The sequence below is a fragment of the Mobula birostris genome, chromosome 6, assembly GCF_030028105.1.
Source record: "Mobula birostris isolate sMobBir1 chromosome 6, sMobBir1.hap1, whole genome shotgun sequence".
Taxonomy (NCBI): domain Eukaryota; kingdom Metazoa; phylum Chordata; class Chondrichthyes; order Myliobatiformes; family Myliobatidae; genus Mobula; species Mobula birostris.
This window is the reverse complement of record NC_092375.1, coordinates 186,647,504-186,666,799: the sequence shown is the minus strand read 5'-3', so window position 1 is coordinate 186,666,799 and position 19,296 is coordinate 186,647,504. Positions and strand designations below refer to the sequence as shown.

At 42.4% G+C, this 19,296-nt stretch overlaps 1 protein-coding gene across 1 annotated transcript in view; it reads left to right on the top strand.

Moving 5' to 3' along the window:
• Window positions 1–19,296, top strand: part of LOC140198774 (low-density lipoprotein receptor-related protein 2-like) — a 359,184-nt gene that overhangs the window by 47,619 nt on the left and 292,269 nt on the right. The window contains 2 exon segments of the mRNA XM_072259784.1: window positions 5,010–5,124; window positions 8,195–8,372. Coding sequence (XP_072115885.1) covers window positions 5,010–5,124; window positions 8,195–8,372 — 293 coding nt within the window.

The following is a 19,296-nucleotide window of genomic DNA, read 5'->3' as shown; positions in this document are numbered from 1 at the left end:
ACTTATTTGTCTGGGCACTCCAAATCTCGGTATAACCTCTGTAAGCAACAACCTTACTACCAGAGAAGCTTTATTACTGGTGGTCGGAAAGGCTTCAATCCATTTACTGAACACATCTACAATCACTAAACAATGCTTATAACAGTGTATGCGTAGTAGTTCGATAAAATCAAGCTGAATACATTCAAAAGGGCCACTTGGCAAGGGGGTTTTCCCTGGGGCACACTTTACTCCCTTTCCCGCGTTTGTCTTTTAGCAAATCAAACAGCCTTGTATTTTTGCTGCAGCAGCTTCCTCCAGCCTGGGGTGACACCATGTACGGAGCAAAATATTACTCATTCTCCCCTTGCCAAGGTGGGTGTCCGTATGCAAGCAATCGAGCAACATAGGCAGCACTGATTTAGGAATACAAACTTGGCCAACTGGGGACCGAATGTGTACATCTGTGTGTTTTCCAGAGCTGTTTTTCTGAATCAGGGGCGTCCCCCTGTAGTTTTTGAACTGTAGCCCTGTCTGGAGTGCCCGGCGCTCGTAGTGTTTTAGTCAGGGTGAAGACCAACCGCTCTGCAGTTAAAACTATAGCGGTTGTCTCCTGCACAGCCTGCTTGGTGGCCAAATCAGCTCTGTTATTTCCTTTAGTCACTGCAGATTCATCTTTTAGATGAGCCGAACATTTAATAATGGCTAATTTTTCAGGGAGGAGTATGGCCTGAGGGAGGTTCCTTACATACATGGCTTTCTGGATGGGGGTCCCAGAGGAGATGAGGAACCCTCATTGCACCCAGAGTTGTCCAAAGTCATGAGCCACCCCAAATGCGTAACGGGATCTGTATAAACATTGGCCTTTTTGTCCTTGGCTAAGATGCAGGTATGTGTGAGAGCAAAAAGCTCTGCCTTTTGGGCAGAAACTGGGGGCTGGAGAGCGCTACTTTTGAGCGTGCGGTCGTCGTCGACAATGGCGCAGCCGCAGAGGTGCTCCCCTGTCTCAAGAGACTGTGGAACTGCCATCCACATACAAAGTGAGCTGTGCCCCTAGAATAGCTGCATCTGAGAGGTCTGGGTGCGGTGAGGTGAGAAAATGGTTCCGTAGCAAACAGTCATGAGGAAGCTCAGACAACTCAACAGGTGCTGTCTCTAAAAATGTAGCGGGGTTGACGGTATCACAGTATGCAAAGGTGAGGAGTGGGTTATTAAGTAATGCTATTTCATAATGGCTTAGTCTGGCCTGAGTCAGATGTTGGGTCTGGTGGGAAGTCAGCAGAGACACAATGGTATGGGACGAATACACTGTAACTGGCTGTTGGAGGGTGATGTTGGAAGCAGCCATAACCAGGGAGTAAATGGCCAGGAGCATCTGCGAACAGGGTGGTAATCCCTGCACTACGGGGTCTAACTTAGTGGAATAATAGGCAAAAGGCCTGCGTCTATCCCCATGAATCTGAGTGAGCACTGCAGTGGCACAATCATCTAAAACATTCACAAAAAAGCTGGAAAGAACGGTCATAGAGTGGGTGGCCGAGAGCAGGTGCTCTCGAGAGGGATTTCTTCAATTCCTCAAAAGCCTCTCTCTGTTGCTCAGTTAGCTCTAGGGGCCCGTTAAGCATACTGGAAGCCAGAGAACTCAAATGCTTTGTATACAGAGCAGCATTGGGAATCCACTGTCTGCAAAAGTTTACCAGACCAAGGAAAGCATGCATGGCTTTCGGTGTAGATGGCAGGGGGTTCGCAAGGATCGGGGTCACTCTTTCTGGGGTGAGGTGCCTTTCAGTTGTACTCAAAAGGGTTCCCAGAAATCTCACTTGCTGTTGGGCTCTCTTTACTTTTTGGGGCGGGATCACGTATCCCCATGAATACAGGACATTCAGAAGCGTATTGGTGTCCTGCACGTTTGAGATTTCTGACGGGCTTGCCAGTAGGAGGTCATCTACGTACTGTTTTACCGTAGAGCCCCCTGGAAATTGTAAATCTCTAAGCTGCCTATGTAATATCTGCGAGAAAATGGTGGGGGAGTGCACAAACCCTTGGGGTAACCTAGTCCAAGTGTACTGCTGATCTTGAAAGGTAAATGCAAAAAGGTACTGTGACTCAGGAGCAAGGAGTATTGCAAAAAAAAAAACGCATGCTGCAGATCGACTATAGTAAAAACTTGGGAGTCCGGTAGAGTGTTGCTTAAAATTGTAGTGGGATTAGGGACCACCGGATGTATAGGCTGCACAATTTCATGCTTTATTTTGGTTGGCTTGGAATCCCTGCCATGAGTCCAAAAATGCTCAACTGCCCCTTTCACGGCCTGCTTGTTCCTATCGGGCCAGTCCATATCAGTTCTAATAGCCTTGGACACATCCTTGGGGACGCACTGCAATATCATCGAAATAAACTGGGGCGAAGTATTGCCAGCATTATAAGTGGCATCTCCAGCATAGGTTGCATAAAAGGAGCAGAAGCGTTCCCAAAAATCGCAACCGTCCTCTCCCACCTTTGGTCGGCATTCGAGGACCTTGGTGATGTCTACGGGGCGCCGCAAAGCTTTCCTTAGAGCCTTCTTTATTTTGTCCACCTGTTCTGGGGGCGGGGTTGCGGTGGAAAAGGATTCCCAGTTGGCATGATCCTCTATAACTCCTTTCCATTTCTCCTGCTCACTGGTCGTAAGAGCCATGCAGCACAAGCTAAAGAGATCCTGGGGAGTTGTCTGAAATATTTGGATTGTACCAGTCATGTAATCGATAAATCCCTCGGGATCATTTTTCCTGTTCGGGGCCTGATTCATGATCATACATATTTCTTGGGTCTTCCAAGGAGTATAAACCTGCATAGTAGCCGCCTGGTTCGGCAGTCCTACCCTAGGGTTGGGAACGGCCCTGTTGGGAAATTGCCCCGGGATCCCTCTCCCTCTGGGTCTCGAGTCTTCAGAATCATCATTTTCAATACCAGAGTCATAATCAGTATCTGTCTTAGGGTCTATCAGGGGGCCATCTCCCACCGAAAGGTTTCGTCGCCTCCTAGTCTGGCACCTATTACTCCCCCGTCACCGAAGTTGTCCCCTGGTTTGGGAGGCTATTGGGCTTGGGGACGGTGTATTCAGAGGTGCCTGGGGTTGGGCAGCAGTAATGTTATATGGGGGCGGTAGCGTCATGGGTTGGGGTCAAATGCGGGCAACAGGAATGTGCCATACCTCCTCCTCCTCAGTCTCATTTTCATTAAGGAGCATGGGCAGTCCAGACAGGTCAAGAGGTACCTCAGTTTTACTTTTCCTGGCTTCATCATCGTCCTACCGTCTATCCTTAGCCCCCCTATCTCTTTTTTCCCTATCTTGTTTTTCTTTATTCTTATTGTGATCCTCACGCAGTCCTTCTAATATTTCCCACGATTTCGAATTTCCTTCATTGTCACATACACTAATCCCTCTGCGACGTGTGTTATGCTCCCAACTACTTCGCTTTAATCTATAACCCCTACTCCCCATTAATTTTGTGCCGTGTCTCTCTGCACCCACTTCAAGGTCCTGACCTTCGCGTGGGGGATTTCCCCTCTTAGCAACCGGTCTAAGGCAGGGTGCTGGGACAGGCAAATTGTCACAATGTTCCCCAAAACGTATTTACAGCATCCGGATAGATTGCAGAGGAGAGTCACTTCCCCTGTGTTTGGCCAAACATCTGCTCTGCCCTGTGCTGGTCAATTTACTGCGCTAGACACCCCGGCCCCCCACGCCAATTAGAATGGTTACCAGCTCCAAAATGTAATAGGTTACTGCCACTAACCCGCTGACCAATTTGCTGTAACACACTCAAAGAAAATGTAATAGATCACTACCAATGATCCGCTGCCCAATTTGTTAGCACTGGCAGGCTTTAATATTCACAATACTTCATTGGGAACTGTAGCCCCTTACCTTACCTTATACTTCGTTCGGGACTCTAGCCCCTCTTTTAGCCTGTGGTACTCGGATGATCCTCAACTTAGATTTCGAAAAGAGTCCGTCAGAGGATTATCCGCCAGACGAGGGGATTGTCAAGGTGGGCAATTAATGAGAGAGGTCAAGGTCACTCTTAACTTGTGGGCCCACCTCTCTCACGTCACTGCCACCGAGTCGACCGCTGACACCGTCTCACGAGATCCTCGTCTTGGACCCCTGGCTTTGGCTCGCCAAATTGTCGTACTGGACCGACCGATGCAAAGACGATAGTACCACAAATACACTAACACATGTAATTCTTTTTTCAAACCTTTATTCTTTACTCATAGCATGCTATGGGGGAGGTTACAGACTGATCTCCCAAAAGAGCCAGTCCAGACACTGCCCCCAAATTACACAGTTCTCCACAATTTATAACATTGATCAGGTAGCAGAAAAACTTACGATTACAAGTTTAGATAATATTAGAATTATTTCAATCACATGCTAAGATATAATTAGATGTAAAATAATCATTGGTTAGTTAGTTATAATTATTTTAAGCCAAAACTAGCCCATCAGTTCCTCATTCAGACCCTTCCCCTTTTCTCCAGAACATTCTAGCCCCTACACTATACTTCCCATATTTAGCTATACCTTGAGCTGCTTCTGCAAGATCAGATAGTTCCTTATTTGAGCCTTTGCCTCTCTTTAGAGAACAATGACTAGTACGTCACCGGTTGCTGGGTAAAGCTTCTTTTTGACGGTCCAAAACAGTAAGCTAAGGCGCCCACAAAGTGATTGATCATTAGTTAATCATTGTCCCTAGTCTATACCCCCATTTACCTATCCCTTCACTCCATCAGGGCGGTGTGGTTTGAAAGACCAGAAGGTTCTACGCTGTACTGTATTGCTAAATAAATAAATGTTTTGAGCTATATTCAATTTACATTAAAAATACAATATAAAATGGCAGAGGGAATATTTTATTACCAAGCTGCCGTGGGACATGTGGACATGAGTTCTAATGTTCTTTTGAAGCATTAGCATTATGATACAAATGCAGACTTGTTGTAATTATTTGTTGTGTGTGTTTTTCTGTAATAATTCCTTTCCTTTCAGGTTGTTAAAGTGCAGGGTGATGTCAAGTACGAAAAAACAATACTGACCAACAATGGGCAAAGGAGTGGTGTTGGGTCACCTGTTGGTATTGTGGTGAATCCGGCTAAAGGGTGAGTAAAAGTTTAATTTTTGTAGAAATTAAAATGTCACAGGTAGATAGGGTCGTAAAGAGAGCTTTTGGTACATTGGCCTTTATTAATCAAAGTATTGAGTATAAGAGCTGGAATGTTATGATGAGGTTGTATAAGGCATTGGTGAGGCCGAATCTGGAGTATTGTGTTCAGTTTTGGTCACCAAATTGCAGGAAGGATATAAATAACGTTGAAAGAGTGCAGAGAAGGTTTACAAAGATGTTGCCAGGACTTGAGAAACTCAGTTACAGAGAAAGGTTGAATAGGTTAGGACTTTATTCCCTGGAGCGTAGAAGAATGAGGGGAGATTTGATAAAGGTATATAAAATTATGATGTGTATAGATAGAGTGAATGCAAGCAGGCTTTTTCCACTGAGGCAAGGGGAGAAAAAAACTAGAAGACATGGGTGAGGGGGGAAAAGTTTAAAGGGAACATTAGGGGGGGCTTCTTCACACAGAGAGTGGTGGGAGTATGGAATGAGCTGCCAGACGAGGTGGTGAATGCGGGTTCTTTTTTAACATTTAAGAGTAAATTGGACAGATACATGGATGGGAGGTGTATGGAGGGATATGGTCCGTGTGCAGGTCAGTGGGACTAGGCAGAAAATGGTTCAGCACAGCCAAGAAGGGCCAAAAGGCCTGTTTCTGTGCTGTAGTTTCTATGGTATGGTTCTATTTGAAAATTCGAAACTTTTGTTTTTGCATAGTGCAAAATATTTGAATGTTAACATGCAGCATCACTTGTTTTGCTCCTAAAAAATAACATAAAGATTAATCAGGCAGCACAGCAGTGTAACAGTTAGCGCGGCACTATTACAGCTCAGGGCGTTCCAGAGTTCAGAGCTCAGTTCTGGTGCTGATTTGTAAGGAGTCTCTGTACGTCCTCCCCATGGAATGCATGGGTTTTCTCCAGGTCCTCCAGCTCCCTCCCACAGTCCAAAGACTTACCAGGTAGACTAATTGCTCACTGTAAAGTGTCCCGTGATCAGGTTAGGGTTAATCGGGTATGTCAGGGGGGCATGGCTCGAAGTGCTGGAAGGGACTACTCTACACTGTATTGCTAAATAAAAATAATCAGTATGATGGGGGAAAAGACTGTTGAGACATGACCTTTATCTATCCATCCATGAAAAGACTTAACTCCTGTGTTCAAACGATTATTGTACGTAAATGGACTCAAAGGCATGGCAAACCAATCAGATGTACTTCACTGTAGTCTTACTAATCGAAATTTGGTGTCATGTCACAAAAGAAGCTAGGTAGGTAAGCTTTATCTAAACAAGACAAGGAAGATATTGGAAGGAACTAAAATGATTTCTAAGGGGAAGGAGAAGTGGGAACTAGACTAAGTGAGATAGAATTTTCTTGACCTCAGTAGCATGGCAACTGAAGGCAAAGCTGCTGATGGTGGAGTGGTTAAATACAGACACTATCTTGAGGCCAGAATTTGTAGGAAGAATTAAGAAGATCTCACACACACACACACACAAAGAGATTCCAGTATTGTCAAGTCTGTTTTACATGGCAATATACAGGTTAATGAATGAATTCACTTCAGTCACATACTATCTCCAACAAAAATCTACCATTTCCAAATATGGAAACCCCTAGTGTCATGTTAATAGTCAATTCTTCTTATTGAAAAGAATATCATTATTGATACCTACTTAACTAGTCAAGATATTCAAAATTCAGGTTGTTTAACATAATTTCCTGTACACAAGTGTAAGGGAAAATAATCGTAACTCCATATCCAATGATGCACAAAAAACATGATTAAGATAAAGAACACAATGAAGAAAGCACACTATAAATATAAATACACAAAATAGCTTAGACTGTACATAGATTGTATGTCCAGAAAATCCTGCGCTTGGCACAGGAGTTTTTGTACATAAGGTGACTCTGACAGAAACTGACGAAGTAATGGTAGTGGGGGGATGTGGACCCACCACTGTTTGGGGAAAGTCTGTGTTTTGATATATGGCGGTCCAGGCATGGATGCTATGTAGTCTCCTCCCTGATGGGAGTGGGACAAACAGTTCATGAACAGGGTGAGTGGGATCCTTGGTGTTACTGCCCTTTTCCGGCCTCTTTCTGTATATATGTCCAGTGATACACTGGGAAGTTTTGACTACCCATTGTAGAGCCTTCTTCTCCACCACTGTACATTTCCATACATTTTCCACTGATGCAGAATGTCAGGATGTTCTCTACTGTATTATCTGCAGAAGGATGTGAGTATAGATGGGCATTTTCCACTTCTCTTCCTATGCTCATAAGATAGATCTCATTAAAAGCACCCGATGAGACAGAGCAATAAAATGCATATATCTTTTAAATAATCATGCAGATTTGTGTTTGCTTCAGCATCAACCTTTACAAACTAACAAATACAAATTAAACTTTATATCAGGGATTCCCAACCTTTTTTATGCCATGTATCAATACCATTAATTAAGAGGTCCGTGGAGCCCAGGTTGGGAACCCATGGTGTATATACTCAGGTACATTCATTTTGATATGCATAGTTGCAATAGAAGTGATTAATTTGGCTTTGTTAATATGTACAGTAACAGATCTTTTAAGGTGAAAATAGTCATTGGTTTTTATCCAAACAAGACAAAGATTGACAGGATCTAAAATCATGCTGCAAAGATTGCTTCCTCATTCCTGCTTAAAGCTATGACCCTTTGATTCTGGAATGGATTAGAAAACAGCAGAAAGCCCTCTTGCTTTAATCAGGATGTGCACACATGTGGGTCAATGTGGACATCCTGAGTTATTAGTGTTTCAGCACACCTCTCCAGTCTATGCCGCTTGTGGCATTTTGTATCTCATTCGGAGGAAGTAATTGAGACATCATGAATTTAATCTATTTATAAATTGGTGCCAGGGCAAAATCTACAATTTGTTACAATGCTCATGTTTTTGTGACACAGTAAATCTTTAACAATCTAATTGAATGCTTGTGTGTTGAAATTTTCCATATTCTAATCGATGATGGAATATACAGAGTAACTGAGAGTAGCGTACAAAATATTTTCAGGAAGCTATACTGGACTGACCAAGGTACAGAGAATGGAGTCCCTGCAAAGATTGCCAGTGCCAATATGGATGGTTCCAATGTGAGAGTCCTCTTCACGAATAACCTGGATCATGTTGAGTTTATCACGATTGACATCAAGGAACGGAAGCTGTACTGGTCCATTTCTAGTATGGGTATGGTATGTATCTTGCATCAGAATAACACACATTTAGAATAAGTATATTGGTTGTATAATTTCAAAAGAACATCTATGTCTATTTCCAGAGATATATTAAATCAGTAGTAACATAATAAAGCATAAACCGCTTCTTTCTTGGTGACACACATAAAAGTTGCTGGTGAACGCAGCAGGCCAGGCAGCATCTGTAGGAACAGGTGCAGTCGACGTTTCAGGCCGAGACCCTTCGTCAGGAATAACTGAAGGAAGAGTGAGTGAGGGATTTGAAAGTTGGAGGGGGAGGGGGAGATCCAAAATGATAGGAGAAGACAGGAGGGGGAGGGATGGAGCCAAGAGCTGGACAGGTGATAGGCAAAAGGGATAAGAGAGGATCATGGGACAGGAGGTCGGGGAAGAAAGACAAGGGGTGGGGGGGGGACCCAGAGGATGGGCAAGGGGTATATTCAGAGGGACAGAGGGAGAAAAAGGAGAGTGAGAGAAAGAATGTGTGTATAAAAATAAGTAACAGATGGGGTACGAGGGGGAGGTGGGGCATTAGCGGAAGTTAGAGAAGTCGATGTTCTTGGTGCCTTTGTGCTATTTCTCAAATGGTTTCACCGAAACAAAAAGACATTACCTCAAAACCATCTTGATTCTATCAGTTCTGGGGAGGGGGGTAAAAGGTTTAGGTTAAGCAATTAGAATAATGTTTCCTGATTCTTCTGTATTTTAGGCACGGAACAATAAAAATATGACTGCAACTGTATTTACCAGGAGGCTGACTAGAGTCATAGAGTCATACACCACTGAAGCTGTTGACCAAGATGCCCATCCAACCTAGTCTCATCACCCATGTTTGCTGCATGTCCCTCTAAGCCAGGCGTTCTCAACCTGGGGTCCACAGACCCTTTGCTTAATGGTATTGGTCCATGGCATAAAAATGGTTGGGAACCCCTGTCCTATAATCTTTTGATCCACATGCTGTACCTATCCAACTGTCTTTTAAAGGTTGTTATTGGATCTGTACAACTACTTCCTCTGAGAGCATATTCCATATACATACACCCTCTGTGTAATTTTAAAAAATGCCTCTCAAGTTCCTACTTAACTGTTTCTCTCTCACCTCTGCTCTCCTGTTCTCGATTGCCCAACCCTGGGATAATTGCTGAGTGCATTCATCTTGTTTATCCCCCTCATGAGTGCAAATGCCTCCACAACAGGGGTTCCCAACCAGGGGGTGCACAGATACTTTGGTTAATGGTAAGGCTTTATGGCATAAAGCAGGCTGGGAACTCCTACTTTATAAGATCAGCTCTCAGTTTCCTGTGCTCCAAGGAAAATAGTTCCCTCCTGTCCAGCAGCTCATCTAATCCACCTATATTGTTGACCTGCACCCGGACCATAACCTTTCATAACCCATAACCCTACCACCCATACACCTATCTAAATTAGTCTTAAACATTGAAATTATTCTCAATGCACCAGCTTATTCCACACTCTCACAACCCCCTGAGTGAAGAACTTTCCCCTCATGTTCCCCTTAAACTTTTCATGTTTCACACTTAACCCATGACCTCTAGTTGTAATCCTAGCCAACCTCAGTGGAAAAAGCCTGCTTCATTTGCCTTACATATACCCTTCATAACTTTATATATGTAAATCAAATCTCTCCTCAATTTTCTATGTTCCAGGGAATACAGTACTAAGCTTTTCAGTCTTTCCTCTTAACTCAGGTCCTCCAGACCTGGCCTTGATATTCAAAAGTACATTTCTTTAGACATATCAAAAAGGTTAGAATAAAGAAATAAGAGTGTTATCTTTGTCAAGCTTATGGGAGAGGGTTCAAAGGAGGTTAATGAAAATGATTCTGGGATTGAAAAGTTTACCATATGAAAAGTGTCACTGGAATTCAAAAGAATGAGAGGGGATCTCATTGAAACCCATCAAATGTTAAAAGGCCTGAATGTAATGGACGTGGAGAGGATGTTTCCTGTGGTGGGGGAGTCTAAGAACAGAGGACACAACATAATAATAAAGGAACGTCCATTTAGAATGGAGATGAGGAGGAATTTCTTTAGCCAGAGAGTGATGAATCTGTGGAACTAGTTGCCACAGGCAGCTGTGGAGGCCAAGTCATTGGGTATATTTAAGGCAGAGGTTGTTAGATTCTTGATTAGTCAGGGCGTGAAGGGTTATAGGGAGAGGCAGAAAACTGAGGCTGAGAGAAAAATGAATCAGCCGTGATGAAGTGATGGTGCAGAATCGATGGGCCAAATGGCCTAATTCTGCTCCTGTGTCTTATAGGAATGAGAGTTGAGCTGAATGAGGAAAGTACCAAAGAGAACTGAAGAGTTATGCCAAAGCAATCCTTAAGATTGAATTAATATGTGACACAAAAGGGAAGCAATAATAGATTAATAGTAACAACACACAAAATGCTGGAGAAAATCAGCAGGCCAGGCAGCATCTATGGAAATAGTTAACATTTTGAGCTGAGACCCTTCTTTAGGATGGTCCTCAAAATTTGCTTAAAAGAAGAACTTCTTGTGGGGGGTGTGATTCACTGAGTGAGAATTTGTCTTCAGTGAAGACAGATGTAAGCATTGCCACTGTCACAATATAGGAGAAATCACAGAAAAATCCAACAGGATATAATAGTTAAAACACAATACTTAAGAGCAGCACTAAGAGTAGTGAAGTCATCCATCCTCAGTGGAATATATCCAAATTGGTGAGGGAAATAAAGATGGTAAGGATGCAAGCTAAGTAGGAATATTTCAAGGGAATGAATAATTAGACGTACGTGACAGTACACATTTTGGAGGTGCTTGGTACGTGGAAATCGCTGAAAAAGAATACAGGACCCAGTTGAGCACCTCTGCACCATCTGCCACAAGTGGGACTTCTCAATGGCCAAAAAGTTTAATTCCAATTCCCATTTCCATTTCAATATGTCATTCTATGGCCTCCTCATGTGCCAAGAGGAGGCTAGCCTCAGGGTGGAGGAGCAACACATTATATTCCATCTGGGTAGCCTCCAACCTGATGGTATTAAAATCAATTTCTCCTTTCAGTGAACAAATTCCACCCCTACCCCTATGAGGTGATAGCTGGAAAAGGTAACGGGCTGAAGGAGGAGGAAGCTGGTAAGAATGGAGAGTGGACAGTGGGAGAAAGGGAAGGAGGAGAAGTACCAGATGGAGGTGATAGGTAGGTGAGGAGAAGAGATGGGATAAGAGGGGAGCCAGAGTGAGACATGGAAAAAGAAAGAAGGGGGAGAGGGGAGAAATTCCCATGTGTTAGATATTTTGATGTTCATGCCATCAGGTTGGAGGCTACCCAGAATATGAAGTTTTGCTCCTCCGAACTAAGAGTGGCAGTGAAGGTGGCCATGGACTGGCTGGAGTTGTTCTGATTGCTTCAGAGAGGGTTAAAGGGAGATAAAATGAAGTTTGGTGTGGGAGAAATTGTAACAGAAGGGATGAAGACCTGAGATCACCGATTAAAAGAGATTGACAAACAAGATGTAAAATAATTCAGATCTGAACCTCTAACTAAGGCAATTCTGGTGTGTTCAGACTGATGCATGAGGAGTTGAAAGGTACGTAATTTATACAAAGCCACTTCACAAACTGTCCCTGAATTTTCCTTTAAAATATTGTTGCTACTCGAAGAGCAATTAATCACATGGCCGGGCCTTATGAGTCTGCCAATCTTAAAGTAATGAATTGTTCTTCACAGTCAATATTAGCTACCTGAGAGAACCAAAGGGTTTTTATTCACTGACATGCTGTGATTAGAATGCATTGCCTACAAAGGTCATCAGAGCAGATTAATTTTAGTATTGAATAAAATTTTGGTATTGAATTGTAAGATAAAACCTTGTAAGATCATAAGACTTAAGAGCATAATTAGTCCATTCAGCCCATTGATTCTGCTCTTCCATTCCATCATGGCTGATTTATTTTCCTTCTCAACTTCATTCTCCAGCCTTTTCCTCATAACCTTTGACACCCTGACTGATTAAGAACCTATCAACCATTGCATACAACGAATTCGCCTCCACAACTGCCCTTGGCAATGAATTCCACAGATTCACTACTCTCTGGCTAAATAAATTCCTCTTCATCTCCGTTCTAAATGGATGTGTCTCTATTCTGAGGCTGTGCACTCTGGTCCTTGACTCCCACTGATAGAAACATCCTCTCCATGTTAATTCTATCTAGGCCTTTCAATATTCGATAGGTTTCAATGAGATCCTCCCTCATTCGTTTGAACTCCAGTGCGCACAGGCCCAGAGCCATCAAACACTCCTCATACATTAACACTTTCATTCCCGGAATTGTTCTGGTGAACCTCCTCTGGAACCCCTCCATGCTCGCACATTGTTTCTTAGATAAGGGACCCCCAAATCCATTTGCACCTCTGATTCTTGAAGTTACTCCCAGTTTAGAAAATAGTCTATGCCTTCATTCCTTCTAACAAAAAGCATGACCATACATTTACCCACACCATACTGCATCTGCCACTTCTTTGGCCACTCTCCCAATCTGTCTTAGTCCTTCTCCACACTCCATATTTCCTCATCACTACCAGCTTCTCCACTTACCTTTGTATCGTCTGCAAACTTGGCCATAAAGCCATCAATTCTGTCATCCAAATCATTGAAATATAACGTGAAAACAAGATATCCCAACACCACCCCCTGTAACACCACTAGTCACCGGCAGCCATCCAGAAAAGAGCTCTTTATTCACACTCTGCCTCCTTCCAGTCAGCCAAACTTCTATCCATGCTAGTATCTTTCCTGTAATACCATAGGCTCTTAGCTTGTTAAAGCAGCTTCATGTGCAGGACCTTGTCAAATGCCTTCTGAAAGTCCAAGTAAGTAGCATCTACTGACTCTCCTTTACCTATTCTGCTTATTTTTTCAAAGAATTCCAACAGATTTGTCAGGCCATATTTCCCCTTAAGAAAACCATGCTGACTTTGGCCTATTTTATCATGTGCCAAGTACCCCAAAACCTCATCCTTTAAACTGGACTTCAACATCTACCCAACCACTGAGGTCAGGCTAATTAGCCCATAATGTCCTTTCTTCTGCCTCTCTCCCTTCTTAAAGAATGGAGTGACATTTGCAAATTTCCAGACCTCTGGAACCATTCCAGAATCTAGTGATTTTTGAAAGATCATTACTAATGCCTCCACAATCTCTTTAGCTACCTCTTTCAGAACCCTGCAGTGTAGACCATCTGGTCCAGGTGACTTACAGTATCTACCTTCAAACCTTTTAGCTTTCCAAGAACCTGCTCCTTAGTAGTGGCAACTCAGTCACTTCTGCCCCCTTGTCCCCAATATTATGTCTCCAACATAATTTTCCAGTGGTCTGATATCCACTCTCATCTCTAAATCTTTATATATCTGAAAAAAGTTTTGTTATCCTCTTTTATACTATTGCCTAGCTTACCTTCACATTTCATCTTTTCTCTCCTTATGGCTTTTTCAGTTGCCTTCTGTTGGTTTTTAAAAGACTCCCTCTAACTTCCCAATATTTTCCTAATATAATATTTTATTATATTATATGCTCTCTCTTTCCCTTTTATTCTGTCTTTGACTTCTCTTTTCAGCCACAATTGTGTCATCCTCCATTTAGAATACTTCATCTTTGGGATTCATCTATCCTGCATCTTCCGAATTGCCCCCAGAAACTCCAGCCATTGCTGATCTACCATCATTTCTACTAGTGTTCCCTTTCAATCAACTTTGGCCAGATCCTCTCTCATGCCTCAGTAATGTCCTTTACTCCACTGTAAGACTGATACACCCGACTTTAGCTTCTGCCTCTCAAACTTCAGGGTGAATTCTACCACATTATAATCACCATTTGCCATTGGTTCCTTTACCTTAACCTCCCTATTTAAGTCTGTTTCATTGCACAACATCCAATCCAGAATTGCCTTTCCCCTACTGGGTTCAACCACACATCTCTAAAAAGCCATTCAATAGGCATTCTACAAATTCTCTCTCTTGGGCTCTGACACCAACCTGATTTTCCCAATCTTCTTGCATATTGGAATCCTTTATGACTATCGTAACACTGACCTTTTGACATGTATTTTCTATCTCCCATTGTAATTTGTACACCATATCCTGGCTACTTTTTGGAGACCTGTATATAACTCCAATTAGAGTCTTTTTACTCTTGTCGTTTCTTAACTCTTCCCATAAAAATTCTACATCTTCTGATCATATGTTACCTTTCAAAGGATTTGATTTCATTTGTTTTTTTTTAATCAACAGAGTCACCTCCACCCTCTGCCTACCTGCCTGTCCGTCCTTTTGACACATTGTGTATCTTTGGATGTTAAGCTCCTAACTATGATCTTCTTTCAGCCATGACTTAGTAATGCACACAATATCATACATGCCAGTCTCTAACTGGACAACAAGATCTTTATCTGTACATTGTGTGTATTCAAATATAACACCTTCAGTCCTGTGTTCATCTCACTTTTTGATTTTGCTCCTGTGTTACACTTCAGCTCATCCCAATGACTGTAATTTTGCCCTGTCATCTGCCTGTCCTTTCTCACAGTCCCAAGACACCCTGTGTTACTGTATACCAACCATCCCATCATCAGCCTGTCACTCTGGTTCCTTTCTCCTGCCAAATTAGTTTAAACCCTCCCCAACAATTCTAGCAAATCTGCCTGCAATGATATTTGTGCCCCTCAGGTTCAGCTGTAACCTGTCCTTTTTGTACAAGTCGTACCTCCCTCAGAAGGTAATGATCCAAAAATGTGAAGTCCTGCTTTCTGCACCAATTCTGCAGCTATGCAGACATCTGCCAAATCATCTTATTCTTACCCTCACTGGTACATGGCACGGACAACAATCCAGAAATTAATATCCAAGAGGTCTTGTTTTTCTGCTTTCTATCTAACTCATTGTATTGTCTCTGAAGGACCTTTTCCGTTTTCTTTACCTACCTATGTCATTGGTACTAATATGTATCACAACTTCCGGCTGCTCACTCTCCTCCTTTAGAATGCTGTGGTCCTGATCTGAGTTGTCCCTGACCCTGGCACCTGGGAGGCAACAAACCATCTGGATGTGTTTTTCAGGTCCACAGCTCCTCCAACAATGGGATCCCCTATCACTGTAAGACCACAAGATATAGGAACAGAATTAGGCCATTCAGCCTGTTGAGTCTGCTCTGCCATTCCATCGTGGCTGATCCTGGATCCCACTCAACCCCATACACCTGTCTTCTTGCCATACACTTTGATGCCCTGACCAATCAGGAAACGATCAACTTCCACCTTAAATATACCCATGGACTTGGCCCCCATCGCAGTCTGGGGCAGAGTATTCCACAGATTTACTGCTGTCTAGCTAAAAAATGTCCTCCTTACCTCCGTTCTAAAAGGTCATTCCTCAATTTTGAGGCTGTGCCCTCTAGTTCTGGATACTCCCACCACAGGAAACGTCCTCTCCACATCCACCCTATCTAGTCCTTTCAACATTTGGTAGGTTTCAACAATATACCCCTGCATTCTTCTAAATTCCAGTGAGTACAGACCCAAACTTGCCAAATGCTCCTTGTATGTTAACCCCTTCATTCCCTGAATCATCCTTGTGAATCCCCTCTGGACTCTCTCCTACAACAACACATCCTTTCTGAGATATGGGGCCCAAAACTATTGACAATATTGCAAGTGCAGCCTGACCAGTGTCTTATAAAGCCTCAGAATTATCTCCTTGCTTTTATATTCTACTCCCCTTGAAATAAATGCCACATTCCATTTGCCTTCTTTATCGCAGACTCAACCTGTAAATTAACCTTCTGGGCGTCTTGCACGAGTGCTCCTAAGTCCCTCTGCACCTCTGATGTTTGAACCTTCTCCCCATTTAGATAACAGTTTGCACTTTTGTTCCTTTTACCAAAATGCATTATCATACATTTTCCAACACTGTATTCCATCTGCCACTTTTTTGTCCATTCCTCCAGTTTGTCTAAATCCTCAGCACTACCTAGCCCTTCACCTATCTTCATATTATCCACAAACTTTGCCACAATGTCAACAATTCTATTATCCGAATCATTGACAAACAATGTGAAAAGTAGTGGTCCCAATACTGATCCCTGAGGAACACCACTAGTCACTGGTAGCCAATCAGAAAAGGCCCATTTATTCCCACTCACTGCCTCCTGCCTGTCAGCCATTCCTCTATCCATGCCAGTATCTTTACTGTACTGTCATAGGATTTTATTTTGTTAAGCAGTCTCAAATGTGGCATCTTATCAAATAACTTCTGAAGATCCAAGTAAATGACATCACTTCCTCTTTTTTGCTTCCCCGAAGAATTCTAACAGATTTGTCAGGCAAAATTTCCCTTTACAAAAACCATGCCGACTTTCATTTATTTTATAATTTGTCTCCAAGTACCCCAAAACCTCATCCTTAATAATAGACTCCAACACTTTCCCAACCACAGAAATTAGGCTAACTGTCCTATAACCTCCTTTCTTTTGCCTTCCTCCCTTCTTAAAGAGTGGAATGACATTTGCAATCTTCCAGTCCTCAGGACCATGCCGGAATCAAGTGATTCTTGAAAGTTCATGACCAATGCATCTGTAATTTCTTTAGCAACCTCTCTCAGGACTCTGGGACATAATCTATCTAGTCCAGGTGATTTATCAATCTTAAGGGCTTTCCGTTTGCCTAACACTTTTTCGTTTGTAATACCAATGGCATTCACCCCCGCTCCCTGACACTCACTGACCTCTGGCACACTGCTAGTGTCTTGTACAGTGAAATGGGGAACTCTGCACTGGCTGCCTATCCCCTTTAAACCCCCTGACAATCACCCGGTTACCTGTATCTGCACTTTAGGTGTAACTACCTCCCTGTGTGCCCCGTCGATGAACCCCTCAAATTCCCAAGTGATCCATAGTTCATCTAGTTCTAGCTGGACGGCAAATACGGGTCTATAAGTGAAAGAGGAAATAAATAAAAAGTTGTTTAATTAGACTCAGTTTTGGCCCTTAGTAATTTTATCTTTGATGTATCACTACAAAAATACACGGCAACTGCTTAGGTTATGAAATGCATTAAAAGTGTACTTTTATACATCATATAAAGGATGACTTGATTGCTTACCTGTGCAATGTCATTTCTGCCACATCTTTCTTTCATACCTCTGATTCATTTTGTTAAATTTGTTGCCATGGACAACCTACAGCTTTTCTTCACAGTTTCATTCTGCCAATCTTCACAGAGCTCTACACCTGTTAGAACTCCTACATTTCTCATCCCATGGCTCCCTTTATAGTTTTTGAAATTTCCTGTTTCTAACTCTAACCCCTTCACCTTACTGATTGTGACACAATCTGTCTAATCCCTCCAGCCCCCAAAATGGCACTTCTAGCTGTTACTGGGAATTGTTAGTTATGTTAAGATTATATACTAAAATACTGATAAAAATCTAAATAGACTAGTGCCTGTCAGTGGGTGAGATTGGTCTGACCAGTATGGCAATTTCCGCCCCAGATTTCCTCTGCAGTGCAATACCCCTTCTCCATCTTGCATTCCAAGGGCTACCACTTTCAAACCAGTGGTCCTGCATCCAACATCTCCTCATTTTGCTAAGTGAATTAAATTGACTTTTGAATTGAATTGAATTGACTTTATTTCTTACACCCTTCACATACATGAGGAGTAAAAATCTTCCTGTTACATCTCTGGCTAAATGTGCAATCATAGCAATTTAAAATAATTTATAATAAATAGTGGCCGTTTAACATTTATGATATTACTGCTTTCTTGTTTGATGTGTTACCGGTCAATCACTTAGTATGGACAGGATTGTCTAGGACATGACAGACTCTTTGCTTATAATCCTAAATCATTTTTTACTTTCAAGTCTGAAGGAATTAACTTCAGCACCTCACAGAATTCCTGTCAAACTAGTATGCCAGTAGACTCAGGCTGCATATCCTGAGGCCCAATTAAATGCCCATCATTCACTGGATTAAAACTACAGGCTGAGCACCAAGTGCATTTCACCCATTTCATGATGGAGTTACTGCACTCAGTAATGTGTCCCGGGACTAGACTGGGAGACCTGATGTGCCAAGTCTGTTTTTTTTCCCTGGGTTTTACATGGTTGCTCGGAAGTCTGAGACTCGCTGACACTTGAATGGCTGACATTCAACAATTGGGTTCATATCTGTTAAGACAATTGGCTCAAAGTGTTACCAGAGAGGCTCAACATTGAAGAAAACATAATTTGAATGATGCCACCAGCAACTATAATTCTCTTCTGTCTTTTCGTCACGTTTCAAAGGTCTGTTTTCTTTATTAGACCATGTTTCAATCAACATTATTTACTGCCCTTCTTCCTCTTCACCACAGGAAATATAACACCATCCTTCACCCTCTTCCCATTAACTATGTACAGCTGTGATGGTATTGTGTTTGCTGACCATGAAGTTCTAAACTCAAACGAAGACCTTAATTCCTATCAGATATAAATAGCCACGAGTGCACATGCTGTAACTTCCTGATCTTCAAAAACTAGTTCACTCCATGGTGTTTAGCTGCAAATACCTGCTATTTGGGTGGTGGGTCCCCTCTCCCTACCAAGGAGAAGATACTTCCAGCTAACAAAGTAGCTTAAAGCACATTTCATTTATTTTCAACGATACACCTTTAAATCCAGACAACATTTTTAGGACATGTTTAAAACTCAGAGGATTTCTACATCTCCAAATTACAAACCATTTCTAAAACAAAGGATTTCCAAAACCCAATTCCTATAAACTAAAAAGACATGCCAACAATGTAGATGAACAAATTGTTCATCACAGAAATTGAAAGCAGAGGAATGGTCTCTAGTTCACCCCGTGTTTCTTTCATGCTTCTTGATGTTCCTTACCCCT